Here is a 15,875-nt window from a genome sequence, read left to right on the forward strand (position 1 = left end):
GGCATTGTACACTTAGAAGCGTGCATGGGCGCGTGCGTGTATGTAATTAATATACTGGAATCGGCTATCGATTATAAGTGTTGAACCCTTGATATAGACACATAGATCTAGTCTAGTATCAACACACTTATGACCCTGTTAGCGGACACCTGGTCGACTTAGTGACTCGAATGTTCGACATTTTGTTCTTCCCATTGCGCAGTGATATCAGCCGTTTGAGTCACTTCTTGAAGTGTTCAGTGCCTTCTTATGAAAGCTCAGACACAGAAAAAAGTAAATTTGTTTCATGTCACTGCATTAAATACCCACGTCTGCTGTTTAGATTCAGCCTTTCATGCTTTAACGTAATCTTCCAGTCCCCCCCCCCACCCCTCGACCTAATCCATTCTAATGACGTAATGGACCATACAGCTTAAAGCCGCTCTTAAAAATCGATCAGTTTGAGTTCGATAGTATGACTTAATCGTGATATTGAAATATATCTAATGGCTTCATTTGTATGTGACTTATGTCTTATATCATGAGGCTTGGTGGCTGAGTGGTAAAGCGCTTGGCTTCCGAACTGAAGTTCCCGGGTTCGAAACCTGGTGAAGACTGGGATTTTAAATTTCGGGATCCTACGGTGCCTCTGAGTCTACCCAGCTCTAATGGGTACCTGGCACTATGTGGTGAAAAGTAAAGGTGGTTGGTCGTTGTGCTGGCCACATGACACCCTCGTTAACCGTGGACCACAGAACCAGATGACCTTTACAACATCTGCCTTATAGATTGCAAGGTCTGAAAGGGGAACTTTACTTGCATTTGTATGATATGTTTTCAAAACAATGGTTCGTAGTTCGTTTACAGGGCGGTGAGTCTTCTGTCACAAGCTCCCATTATGCTCACATTGCCAATTATCAATTATAAAATATTTGTGTCTCTTCTGGCATGTGGGGGCAGAGCGAGACCATTTGTTATAGAAGGCCTGAACACTGACCTGCAACGTCACAACCTGTGGGCTGTTAAGACTTATAGCTTGTTCCCACGTCACAGATCTGTTCAACGTGGCAAAGAGTTATAGGTCTAAACTGCCGACAGGATGTGACTTTGACGGTCGGTGGCAAAGAGTTATTGGTCTAAACTGCGACAGGATGTGACTTTGACGGTCGGTGGCAAAGAGTTATTGGTCTAAACTGCCGACAGGATGTGACTTTGACGGTCGGTGGCAAAGAGTTATTGGTCTAAACTGCCGACAGGATGTGACTTTGACGGTCGGTGGCAAAGAGTTATTGGTCTAAACTGCCGACAGGATGTGACTTTGCCGGTCGGTGGCAAAGAGTTATTGGTCTAAACTGCCCACAGGATGTGACTTTGCCGGTCGGTGGCAAAGAGTTATTGGTCTAAACTGTCCACAAGATGTGACTTTGCCGGTCGGTGGCAAAGAGTTATTGGTCTAAACTGCCGACTGGATGTGACTTTGCCGGTCGGTGGCAAAGAGTTATTGGTGTAAACGGCCGACTGGATGTGACTTTGCCGGTCGGTGGCAAAGAGTTATTGGTCTAAACTGCCGACTGGATGTGACTTTGCTGGTCGGTGTTCAGGCCTTCTCGGGTACTGACGAGTGAATTATTTGGAGGTTTACGGTTAGATAATTTATAATTGTCACTAAATTGTATTGCTTCTCTTCTATTAACTGTAGACTCAATTTTTTTTCGACGTCGCTCTGCGGGCGACATGATGACATTGTGACATTATTCTCTTAATTATCAGCGGCGTCTTCCGCGTGTCGTCCAAGTCTATGTCGCGCAAAACATCTTTCAACCTTTTCTATATACGACTATTGTTCATAATAATATGCAACTGACAAATGTCAAAAAAAAAGTTAAGTCGCGTCGTGTTGCAATTATTATAAATGTTATTCATATATCTACTTAAATTCAATATATCTACGAAGGTTTTCATTATCTCATTATGAAACTTGTCAGTGATCTGGATAGTGTCACGCGTGAGTGATTTAACGAGATGTGAGCGTTGACTGATGCCCTCGTAATGACACTGACAGTTTCGGCCATAATGCCATGACAAGTCTTTGACACGACCACGTAGCGGTCTGCCTATAGTAAAGTCCCCCCCTCGGTGTGAGAAGCTATATCGACTGCGCTGTTTCTCAACACAAGGGGATTAGCAGAGCCGCTAAATGATTGGGGCCCGCTAAACGACTGTAGCGATTCAATTGATCTCAATGGCTGTGGCGGAGAATGCTAGATTAAACATGTTTTCCATTGGGGAAAGTGTGACTGTGTATGTGTGTGAAAGAGAGAGGGTGGGAGAGGTAGGGAGAGGGTCAAAGATAGTACAGACCAGATTAGATAAAGCTTTGATCAGTATCCATAATATACCAATAGTATTTGTCGTTAAGTGTGTAAAAACAGCCACTACAGATCGGTCAAACTCTTCATCGACGAATGTTTTTACGAATTCACGAGTTGCCATTAAATAAAGTTTATTGTTTTAGGACTTAATGATATATGATTCGTTCATTAAACGGTATAGTGAATTCTGCCACAGCTGATTCTTTACTTTCCTACACCCTGCACCGCGAAGCGTCAATATAAAAATATAAAGTGTTTTCCTAATTATCTCTAGGCGTTGCGCTTTTAATGAAAAGTTTAAGGCTAATGTATATTTAAATACGTATTTTTTTTTTTTACAGGGGTCGTTGTGGCTGAGTTCACCTTTCTCTTCCGGTCTAGGTCTCTTTCCCAAAAAACAAAAACCTAAAACCTAGGTCGGTGGATACGAATCATTAGAGCTATTTTCGAGACCCGTCTCCAGGTATTTTAATATTTTTTTTGAACTCATGAAGAGCTTGCAAGCTGATAAGGGAATTGTAAAAACCACCAGGGATAAACCCAGAAATACCTAGACACAAAAACCCAATAGTGAAAATTAGTAAAGTCTATATCTGCTCAATGGCATGACGTCATACACACACACACACACACACACACAATCACACATTCAGTGAAATGTTGAACTGCGTTCCCAAGTCCAGGTCGCTGACAGAGCTGTATTGATAGGTGGCTTTGACATAGAGCATAAATTGTCCCCTGCGCTATTGAGTGGACCGTATCCGGGAAATGATTTGAAAAAAAAAAAATCTTAAAAAACAGATGTGTAAATAATCGATCAAATTCTGTTCAGTTTTCGAATAGGGCAATCGACGAGAGGGGGTCAGGTGGGGGGGGGCGCAAGGTATCGATCAGTTTAAAGCTTCTTTTCAATTTATTTTTCATTCGTAGAGAGAACTAAAAGTTTCAAAATAAAAGAAGAAATTAGCCTACGACTCGATGATTTTATTCCGAGGTTGGTGCGCGCCTGTTGAGAGAGTGATAGCTGTAAACTGGGTGCTGCCCTCTTCGCTGTTTGTTGCTCTAATTGCCTCCCTTGTTGACAAAGGGAGAGCACCTCTACTTCATGCATTATTTTTATTTTTTTATTTATAAAAATAGGAATCCCCCCCCCCCTTTGTTTCTGACCGCGTGAGTGCGCGAGGGTGGATCCGTGTGTGCATGGTGCTTACAGCAACACCAAACAAAAGTTTCTCCTGTACGTGGCCTGGGTCACGGTTGACTGCCTCCGGTGCAGTCTAAGCAGAGCACCCAAAATCCGACTGTGGGAGGGGGGGGGGCGGTGGTTGGGAGATAGATCAGTAGACAGAAGTTCGGTCGGGGGGGGGGGAGGGAGAGACAAGGGGGGGGGGGGTAAAGTTCGATTGCCAAGAACTCGGCTTGGCCTCATTGATCAATCTTCAATATCATACTCCGACCTGTTCGTTAGTCTCCCCTTGCTTATGACGGACTTAAATCTTTAATCTTAGTGTGAAATCATAGATGCATATTTTATTCTGCTCCCTCTTGAGGAATATCGTCAGGTTGGATAATAACCCTGTTGAGAACTTTCGTACAAAAGTTATATTCTTAATAGTGACTATTCGCTGTGTACATTGTGATAGTTATTTTGCTTTGATCTATTACACTATTTGTGTACATTCTTATGTTTGACTCTATTTTTGTATATGCTTTAGTCCATTTGTTTAGATAGTTGTTTTTTAGTGTATTGGTGTATATTGTTATATTATACTGTTACTAGCTGCGTCAATATAAAATACACTCGCACTCACACAGCCTTATTAGATCATTTTTCGGATTGTATTATTCAGTGTCGGATTTAGGTGGGGGGCCAAAAGCGGTAGGCCCCGAAGAGGCGAAAATCTTAGTTCGCCTTTGGTTACATTGTTGTTAGCATGGATTTGACGTCTCAGCAGGGTGCTCCGTCGACACAAGAAGTACTGCGTGTTATTATGGGATAATTTTTCAGCACTTGAATAGTGACTCTAAATATGTGGCCTTCCGTTCATGTTTCACTTAAATTGTGCTCGTAGTCAACACGGAACAACAGATATTGAGAATCAGGAAACAAGGCCAATATAAGAAGAAGTAGAGAGACAAAATAATATAGTTAGCACACATTAATAACATTTCTTGTTTTTTTCTTTCAGGGCCGGCCTTAGGCATAGACAAACTAGGCAGCCGCATAGGGCCTCTGATTGGCGGGGACCTCGCATAGGACTAAAAAAGCATTTAGAGGATAACAAAAGTGAACATCAGATCAAATTTTGTAGGCTCTCTGGTCATTCTATTTAATAGTACTTTAAGAGGGGATACAAAGGGAAACTTAACATTTTTTACTCATAAACTGAAAAAAAAAAAAATAAAAGTCTGGAAATATCTCGAAACTAGAAATACCACGAAGTTTTCTAGTTTTATTGGTGAAGGGTTCTGGTTCAAATCCGTAATAGCATACCAACCAGGTTTATTAGAGACCTTAAATTGTTTTGAAAACTTTTTTTGGTCCTTGTGCTGGCTACACAGGCACCATCGTAACCACTTTTGTCTTTTTGTTTTGTCTTATACGTTTCTGGCGTTCTTCAGAAATGAAGATTTGTACGTCCTGGTTCAAATCTCCTGCAAGACAGCAAGGGACGGCAGTGTCGTGATGACAGTTCGACACCAGGGCCGGTTTTAGGCCACTGCAACCTGTGCGGTATCAGTCAGCTCCGCGCTTTCACAGGCCCCGCGCTAATTCTAGGTGTAATTATTAAATCTTCTTATCTTATATAATACAGACGTTACTTCAAAAAAGAAGACGATTACGTCCTACGCGTCATGCATTTAGTCATGCATATTAACCAATGACTCAAATTGCAAACTATATACGAAAATGTCCTGGAAATCTTCTGAATTTATTAAAATCTGAAAACTCATAAAAATCTCCTGAAAAATAAACAAAACTGTCATTTGTGGGTGTGGAAAACGGCAAAATCCTACGCGCGATAAAAGACAAAAAATCATTGTCAGCTTTCATGTAAAAGAAGATGTTATAATCGGGCGAGTTTTCACCTGAGTCGGAAGTTACAATACACTATTTACTTTTAAAGACACTGTCATATAAATATGCCATAGGTTGCAAATTTTCGTAAAGTAAATTAAATTTGATCGCAGTTTTGTACTTAGTAAAGAATGAATAAAATTCAAAGTCGAATTTATTTTCTAATACAAAATAGTAATTTTTACTTATTATCCTTATTACCACTCAGACTAGGCCCCGCGCAATCAGTTTCGCATAGAGCCCCGCAAATGTTAGGACCGGCCCTGTTCGAGTCGCATACCTCAAGAACAGGCAGCCATCTTTATCAGTAGAATCTTTATGCCATATGTTAAAATCTTGTGTTTTTTTTTTTCAGAAGCTGATTGCAGTGGAGGCTAGAAACGGCTTCGGGACTCTGTCTGCATGTCTGGATCTCTTGTGAGAGCTTCCAGACGAGGTGACCATTTCCCCTATCTCACGCCCCCACGTTAAGAAACGCCTCTGCGATTCACCTCTACATATCCACAAAAAAATGACTTCTATTTGTTTTTGATACCTTATCCAACTTCATATCTTTGCGGATATAATCCATATGGATACACGACGCAATCGCCGCAATGCCACGAATGGGGCGGTTCGAGATTAAGGGACATAATCTCTCGGCAGACGAGAAGAGAAAAATATCGGATTAAAAGAGTAGTCAAAACTGAGCACAGTCAAAGAGAATCATGATACCCTCTTGGGGTCACAACAAACACTGGAAGCAAACGATTTCATTGTATCGGTTATAACAAAAGAAAACATTGACTCCTCGAGAGATCGATACCATTGCTATCTGGAAACATACAGAATTAACTGTGTTTTTTTCAGTTTATACTAGATTTAGTTTGTAATAAGTATCCTCTATTGACATACGTATATTGCGATAGTGAGTATGTTCTATCAGCATATAATTTGTATATACATATTGAAGAGAGAAAAGCACATTTTATGTGGCAATCTTGACCCTTATTCAGTTAGTCCCTCAAAAACCTGGTTTAGAATTCTTTTTTTTAAGTACGCTGAAATTATCCATGTTTATTAACTTTCTAAAATCTGCATAAATTTGACACAAATAACTCAAAGGGTATAGATCTACGTGTAAGAAAGTTATCATTGAAACAGCGTGAAAAGTGTGTCCACGGGGGGATTGTATTTCCTGAATCACCTGTGTCGGTGCACCTGTTTTCTGAGAGCCAAAACTGACTCTTGTGTATTCTGTGTTATTTATAATGGCCAGTCGTTTGGATAAGTCGGCGTCTGTGAATGGGGACTCCGAACGGGTAAGATAAACACTGTTTAAAAAAACATATAAACAATGTATGTATACAATGAATGCTATTCCTTATAGTCCTTGTAGTTAATCTGTGTAGAACATGTTCCCATATTCGTCTGTTTGTGCTATTGCTTTTCAAGTTGTTTTGGATGTTCGTTTTGGTGTGTCAATGTTTGCTTCTGTTTGTCTATCTGTTTGTCTATCTGTTTGTCAAACTATTTTTTTTTATCTACTTAGAAGTCTATTTTCCAATGTGTCAGTTTATCTACTTGTTAGATCATTCTCTACTTGTTATTTCATACTCTACTTGTTATATCATACTCTACTTGTTATATCATACTCTACTTGTTATTTCATACTCTACATGTTATATCATACTCTACATGTTATATCATAATCTACTTGTTATATCATACTCTACTTGTTATTTCATACTCTACTTGTTATATCATACTCTACTTGTTATATCATACTCTACTTGTTATTTCATTCTCTACTTGTGATATCATACTCTACTTGTTATATCATTCTCTACTTGTTATATCATTCTCTACTTGTTATATCATTCTCTACTTGTTATATCATTCTCTACTTGTTATATCATTCTCTACTTGTTATTTCATTCTCTACTTGTGATATCATACTCTACTTGTTATATCATACTCTACTTGTTATATCATTCTCTACTTGTTATTTCATTCTCTACTTGTTATTTCATTCTCTACTTGTTATATCATTCTCTACTTGTGATATCATACTCTACTTGTTATATCATTCTCTACTTGTTATTTCATTCTCTACTTGTGATATCATACTCTACTTGTTATATCATACTCTACTTGTTATATCATTCTCTACTTGTTATTTCATTCTCTACTTGTGATATCATACTCTACTTGTTATATCATTCTCTACTTGTTATATCATTCTCTACTTGTGATATCATACTCTACTTGTTATATCATTCTCTACTTGTGATATCATACTCTACTTGTTATATCATACTCTACTTGTTATATCATTCTCTACTTGTTATATCATTCTCTACTTGTGATATCATACTCTACTTGTTATTTCATTCTCTACTTGTGATATCATACTCTACTTGTTATATCATACTCTACTTGTTATATCATTCTCTACTTGTTATTTCATTCTCTACTTGTTATATCATTCTCTACTTGTTATTTCATTCTCTACTTGTGATATCATACTCTACTTGTTATATCATTCTCTACTTGTTATTTCATTCTCTACTTGTGATATCATACTCTACTTGTTATATCATACTCTACTTGTTATATCATTCTCTACTTGTTATTTCATTCTCTACTTGTGATATCATACTCTACTTGTTATATCATTCTCTACTTGTTATATCATTCTCTACTTGTTATATCGTTCTCTACTTGTTATATCATTCTCTACTTGTTATATCATTCTCTACTTGTTATATTATTCTCTACTTGTTATATCATTCTCTACTTGTTATATCATTCTCTACTTGTTATTTCATTCTCTACTTGTGATATCATACTCTACTTGTTATATCATTCTCTACTTGTTATATCATTCTCTACTTGTTATATCATTCTCTACTTGTTATATCATTCTCTACTTGTGATATCATACTCTACTTGTTATATCATTCTCTACTTGTTATATCATACTCTGCTGGTTCTCTTTCTCTTTCTCTCTTCTCTCTCTCGCTCCCCCTCCCTCGCCCTTTCCCTCTCTATCCCCCTCTCTCTCTCTCTCTGTTTTTTTTTCATTATTGTTCACCTATAAATGACACTACTTCTGTCAGAGCACCAAAATTTGAGATTCACTAGCCTCACAAAAGGCATTTGGCCATAGCGCAATGAGTTCACCCTAGCATGAAAGACTCACTGTTCAAAAATTAATTAAGAAAAAAAACTATCGACTATTAGCCAGTAACTAACGACTTAAGTGGCTACACAGACAGACTGCTGCGGGCGTGTCTAAGTATTGATAAAGAACGTATATGGGCCAGGTCTTAGTGCTGTGGGAACACCAATCTCCGCCTTTTCAGCAGTTAATGTCTCTTGTTTCTGTTCAGTCAACTAATCTCGAATGTTACAAAGCTTATATCAACTCACTCTGTCTGTCTGGTAAAAATCTTGTACACGTTATTTCTCCCACATCCATTCTCGTATCTACGTGAAATTTTGCACAATTATTCATAGGCATAGATAAGACATGAATCAATACAAAATTTTTAATCAGCTAGTCAATTAACAATTGGTAATTAACTATTTTGTTTGATACCGACGAGGGAAATTAATCTTTCAGTATTTACCCATATGGCTAAATGTGTAGGGTTTCTGTCTGGTAAAAAGCTTGTAGATATTATTTCTACCACACCCATTCGCGGATCACGTTGAAATTTGAAACAATTATTTTTTGCACTCAACAAACCAACTAAAGATATAACCAATTAGTCAATTAATTATTGTTCATTAATTATATATATTCATATATAAAAAAAAAATTAATTTATTTTTGAATTATATAATTGTGGATAGCGTCCCTGTGATGTAAACATTTTTTGTATTTTTTTTAATAATGAGCTTTTCAGTTGTAATTGCGGTGTCCTTCCCCTTGAATACGCTTAGGTGTTGTTTTTTAATTATTTTTTAATATTTTGCTGGTTAACAATGACATTGTGATGAATGAAATTTCTTAAATGAGTGGCTGTTCGTCTTCTGTGTACTTGTCCTGATAATGCGTTCACCACGGGATAGAGATGTGTGTTGTGTTTACTCATTGAGGGTATTAAAGCCAGTCAAGAGTGATACGGCTCTGATTCACGTGTTATAATATATCTATTATACAATCAATAATGACATTGCATTAAACATTGAGTTATCGTAATAAAATAAAATTCCCCCCAAAGAATTTGCAGATTTCTTATTCCATATGCTAGGACTAATTCGTGCAGGTGCTCCTTCTTCCGTCAGATTATTCGCAGACGATTGCATAATATATAGAAAAATAAAAACAACACAAGATACAAACATTTTACAAAGAGAATTAGATGAATTACAGAAATGGGAATCAAATTGGAGCATCTCTTTCCACCCAGAAAAATGTCAGTTGTTAAGAGTAACAAAAATACTAAAACAAATTAATTCCACTTATCTTTTTCACGGCAGACTAAAAACGCAAAATACCTAGGTGTTATAATAAATGAAAAACTGCCATGGAATCCCCATATTGATGAAACTACAAAAAACTATAAAAAAAACAAAGCATTAGGGTTTATTACAATAAATTTCTATCAATCAAGAACTTCAAACTTAAAAATGTTATTTAACCTTGGTTAGGCCAATAATAGAATATGCATCCTCTGTTTGGGACCCCTTAACGCAGAAAACATTAAGGAACTGGAATAGACACAAAATAGAGCAGTGAGATTCATAACAAACGAATATTCACATTTGACTAGAGTAACACCTTTAGTAAAATCACTAAATTTAGAAAGCCTTCAGGATTGAAGACTCAAAAGTAAAGTAGCAGTTATACATAAAACACTGTACCATAATCTTCAAATGCAAAAACAAAATCTAATACAATACTCAGAAAGACACAAAGATAAAGGCATGTGGTAGGAAAGATTTGTAGAAATGCTCCTTCTTCCCTAGTGCTATTAGAGCATGGAATGGGTTGCCTGAGCTAGCCAAGGTAACCATTGACTTGGCAGAATTTAGGTCATTGGTTAATATGCATGACTAAATGCATGACGCGTAGGACGTAATCATCTTCTTTCTTGATGTATGTGTTACTTAAGATAAGATAAGATATCAAAAGATATATCTATTAAGTGGGTCACGTTCCCTAGATCTATTACAGTGAAATGGCTGAACTGTGAATTTTTTTAAATTATGAGAATGTAGTTGTTTCGGTAAAATTAAAATAATATTTTTTTAAATCACGTTTCCATTGTTGCGTATTCAAACTGTCATGTCAGTACAGCAGTGAATAAATAGTGATAAAAGATATGTCTCTCTATAGAACTATAGAGAAAGAAGACTCTAGTGCAGTTTTCATGCTTCAGAGCCCTAAGATCCAATCTCTTATGTGAACTAGTGGCAAGCGGAGGTATTTGGGAGAAGGTTTTCCGTGCTGGCGTTCAGTAAATACAACTCCTCTCGAGTCGGGACTTCGAGTCGAACCACTTTGTAAGGTAGCCAAGCCAAGCTCACGAGTAGCCTCTCGGCCAAGCATCCCACATCCAGTTTTATTAAACGAAGTAACTGTCCTGATTTTTTAAAATGTTCACTAATCGTAAGAAAAATGGAATCACGTTTTCTAGATGTATATACAAAATTCCATCCCGTAATCAGCATGCTATGATGTCATGTGCGCCCTTGCGTGAATGTGTGTCGTGTTTGCGTATGCTTCTTTTTAATGTATGTATGTATTTATATATGTATGTATGTATGTATATATGAATGTATGTATGTACGTCTTGCTAGGACGCTGAAAATCCTCATTTCTGAAGTAGTGTCAGACAACGCGCAAGACTATTTGGGTAGATATTAAAAAAGTGTATTTCAATTTAAGGCTATTTCACTTGGATATCTCAACAAAATCTGGCAAGCCTTGGCGTCCTCAGCGACACGGTCAGCATTAATTTACTTAATGTTTCTCTCTGACAACGTAACATATGTTTTCTTGAGGACCACGTGACATAAAGGAAATGGGGTCTTTACGTTTGGTATTTGGACTTAGCACATCCTTTCACGACTGGCTTCTCCCACCCCCCACCGCCCTCTTTTTTCCACAATGCTGGCTATAGTTTGTGGACCTAATGGTTCACCAGTACCTGTGATCAATTTTATTTAAAGAAAATTTGTAGTTTAAAGAGTTTATATGTTTTTGAATAAGTATTCATACATCTACATAATCAATATAACACATAAGTCTCATAAAGAGATGAGCGCTTAGAGGAAGTAATAACAGCGGCAGTGTCCTCGGTCCCGAAGATTAATAATGAGTGCAATGTCTCACGTGATTACGCAGACCCAGTTGCGACCTGAAATTTTCCCCCATATTTGATGCTGACAAAGCCGTTGTCCCGCGCGGGGTCTATTTAAGTTTTATTGCTCGTCCTCTACGCCTGTCTTTATGTTATGGGTGTGTGTGTGTGTATGTGTGTGTGTTTCCATGGTGACCGTGGGGAGAGGTTATGCAGTTATGAAAGATAAACGGTAATGTCGTCAGCGGTCTTAGGACAGACAGACTCCAGATCGCCAGACTGAAAAGACGTGGTTTTGTAGTTGGTTAGAATATGTTCAGAATACCATTTTATATTATTCCTAAATTCTACTACATTTATTTCATTGTATCTGAAGTTGACTTTGTCTATATTGTAATAAAAGTTCTATTTAGTTTAGTCCACAAAGAAGTTATTCAAGGTATTTCAAGTTTTATAAGTTAAAATATAATACACCTACAGTGGTTTCTCGTCTACCAGCAAGTTTGGTGCTACAAGTCAACGACTGTCCACAACACTTCAATAAGGGCTTTTTTTTTCGGGTCCCTAATGCGTTCCGCGGCCTTTATTTGAACTCTCCACCTGTCTCTTTCAGAGGCCTTCTCATGCCAACTGCTTTCCTCTATGCAAGTGAGGGCGAAAGGGCGCCTGAGTTAATCTTTATATCGCTTATGGGGGCACTTTTATTACGCCGTCCTCCTCTAGGCTCGCCGAAGAAGATTGCCTTTGACAAACGGATGCGTGCCAGACCCAGCGCGGCTGTCGAATGGTAATTAGTGCTTCTATACTGTCCACACCTCCAGCAGAACATTTCTAGCCTTGACAGGATATACTCATTATGGAGCGAGGACATCTTTGGTGGAAGCGAACCAGGAACCCTATATAGAAATACATAAGGAATTAAATGGATTGATACGTGGGCTTTCTTTATTATTTTGAGAATCTCCGAGTCTTCAAAAATAAATCTAAATGTAGATATAGGTTTAGAGCTTAAGGAATTTATCAATTTATGACGAAACTATTCTAAACCTTAGCACCGAATTTCAAACACCTAAGAATTTTTTTTACAAATAAAATAATTTTTAAGATTTCCGAAGCTAGCGTTTAGATATTTTCCATTTATGCTGCCAACGGTTGACAATGGTATTATGTTGAAAGTACAATGACCATTGACCAAATGCGAATTGCGCCACCAATACCTTTCTCTTAACGTTATTGTGACAATAAGGGTAGCTACTCTTTTTTTCCAATAAGAGATAGTCCCCCTTTAATTCATTATATAAGTCCCTGTTAACTGTATACAATTGCCACTTCCTCTTGAGCCTTTGAGCTGACCAGTGTACATCATTGTCAACTAAATCTCCATAATGTTTATATAACAGTTTTGTTGTTATGCTCTGACTGTGTTACTCAAGAGGAATGTGCCACTTTATGGGAATGTATTTTTCAATAACGAGCCAAGTAGACTTTATGTATTTGTTGTTAATAAGTTGGTTTATGTAAATAGTATGTCTACTTAGTCTCAAACTTTTTGTCTTGATACGAGACAGTAGTGTGTCTCATGGATGACTGTCATTTGACTGTTAGGACCTGTATTATATTATTGTAAGCCATCGTTTTGTTTTTGAGATGAGACACTATTGTGCCTCTGTGATGGCGGTTCTTTGATTATGTTGAACTGAACCTGTCCTACTATTCTGATTTTTTGTTCATTATTTGACTTTCTTTTGTTGGCCTTTAGGTCCGTTTTCTTTTAATGATCTTTTTTTTTTGGCTCCTAAATAAACTCTTTATTAGTTGTAACTGAAATCTCAAAGTTATTACTTGTATGTCTTAGTAAGTTATAGATCTAGAGGTTATAATCAATAGCCTGGGTAATATAATTTGGGACCACGAAATACCACTGAACTAACTTGCCAGTACAGCAGAAGTCACTGGTTTTTATGACCTAACCATAATACCATAATACAAGGTACAATAAATAGTCTGCATTAGAACTCAACCAGCATAGTTTACTTCCATACACATAATTCTGCAACAGGTTAGAAAGATCAAATTTACAGTGACATTAAGTTCACACAATTTTCTTTCGCAATGAAGATAAAAAATAAGATTAGCTTACTTTTTAATTAGAAACGAAAATATATTGATTAATATTCAAATCATTGTGATTTTTTTTTTTATTTGACTAAGACTAAGACCGCTTTATTGATCCTTATGGAAATTTGTTGTGATTACAATGACTCTTTTCTTATATAAAAAAAAAAAACACAACAGAAACATTCACATAAGTAGAACAGACGCAAAATGAAGCTCATTCAGCGACTACACACAGGCCTCTTGGTCCTATTCATGTTTCTTGATCTAAGGGTGAAAGGAATCAAATGCAAAACCAATAATATAAGTTCATATCTTCACGAGACTCGAGACCCTTCAGTTCAGAGGTCAAGCGCTTTATCACTCAGCCATCAAGCCCGTCGTACATGTAGGTGGTCAGTATAAATTACAGACTGCCTGGATGGATGTCCGAACGTGCGATCTGCGCGCTGGACTGTCGTTCGGTTGGACTTGGAAGTAAATTGGGAATAGCTCTGAAGGAACATCCGAAACATGTAAGACATTTTACAGACTTTATTAAGTTAATAGTATCAATTGAGAATACCTTTCACGTCGCTTGCTTTGGTATCTACAGGTTCAAATTCAATGTATGTCCTGACACTTACTTTACACGACATTTAATCATCTGTGATAATTAATTATCGATGTTTACTTTTGATGAAAATAGAAACATGACCTAGAACTTGTATCAAGTAATATGTAGGCCAACCTTTAATTTTTTTTTTTTCTAAAACCATCTTTACATTATGATAAAAACAATTCTGGTAATTTACTGTTATGGAATTATTTTGTTTTTGTTTTCTTGCTTGATAAACCTTTTCTCTCTGATTGTAAATATTTTTTATGCATTTTTAAACAACTAAAACGTTATACACTGATGGTTTTATAAATATTTTTAAAAATTAAATTGCATATATTTCCAGAGCAGTAAGAATTCGAAGCAAACTGTGGCAATTATGTAAATGTTAACTTGTCTATTATTTTAAACAAGCTGCCAAAACTAAAAAATAAAATGATACATAACTTTAACTTGATTATTGTTTCCGAATACACTTGAATACAGGAATCTTGTTTGGGCTACCTGGCTCAAATGTCTACATAATAATAAGGTGTTTGATCCTAATCACTTGGAATTAACATTTAGGAAAATAATGGACTTTAGGGTAGAGAATTATCTAGTTTGATTTTCATATACCTGTATAATGCTCATGTAGTTTTTCAGAAATAGGGTGTTGGGGGTCAGGGATATCTGATATTGTGTTGATTGTTCTGGAGTAGAGTATACTTGTATCATTTTTCTGTCTTTAGGGGGTTCATTGGTTAGGTAGTATGTCTTTGATATTAAATAATATTTCTATTACTGTTATTATATTTTTAGGTAAATCACTTTTCAATTGTTTCTGATTTAATACTTGTGAATTATGGTAACTTACAAATAAAAACATATTAAAAAAAAAAAAAAAAAAAAAAAAAAACAAGCCCACAAAAGAGGCAAGATGGCCCATAAAAGAGGCATATAAAGCCCAAAAAAGAGGCAAAGAAAAGAGGCATAAAGCCCAAGGATTCCTATGATGATAAAGCTAAAACTGAATAGCGCAAATTCTGAGGTTTCCTTTAAAAAAAAAAAAAAAAAAAAAATACGGTTGCTGAGTCGCAAGGCCATCAGTTACAAAGCTAAAGTTTATAGATTCTAGATTTGATTCACGCATAGCAGTACAGATTTTAATTCACATATTGAAATGTTCCACTGTGTAAACGTTTTCCTGGGGGTCCTGGGGTCGAAACTTGCTGAGGACTGGGATTTTGAAATTTAGGGGCAGCTGATCGTTGTGCTGACCACATGACACCCTACTCGTTAACCGCTGGCCAAAGAAGCATGACCTGAACATCGTCTGTCCATTAGATCGCTTGCTCTTTCGCTCTCTGTCTATCTCTGTCTCCCTCCTCTCTTTCTCCCATCTCTCTCCCCTCTCTCTCCTCTCTCTCCCCTCTCTCTCCCCTCTTCTCCCCTCT

General features: G+C 37.0%; 1 protein-coding gene across 1 annotated transcript in view; it reads left to right on the forward strand.

Annotated features, from left to right (window-relative positions):
* The first annotated feature begins 3,785 nt into the window (after positions 1-3,785).
* Positions 3,786-15,875, forward strand: part of LOC106065025 (high affinity cAMP-specific and IBMX-insensitive 3',5'-cyclic phosphodiesterase 8B-like) — a 213,708-nt gene continuing 201,618 nt past the window's right edge. Inside the window, exons 1-2 of the mRNA XM_013223770.2 lie at positions 3,786-3,913; positions 5,786-6,731. Coding sequence (XP_013079224.1) covers positions 6,681-6,731 — 51 coding nt within the window. The 5' untranslated portion in view covers positions 3,786-3,913; positions 5,786-6,680. The remainder of the gene's footprint in view (positions 3,914-5,785; positions 6,732-15,875) is intronic.

This window comes from Biomphalaria glabrata, chromosome 1 (genome assembly GCF_947242115.1).
Source record: "Biomphalaria glabrata chromosome 1, xgBioGlab47.1, whole genome shotgun sequence".
NCBI classification, from domain to species: domain Eukaryota; kingdom Metazoa; phylum Mollusca; class Gastropoda; family Planorbidae; genus Biomphalaria; species Biomphalaria glabrata.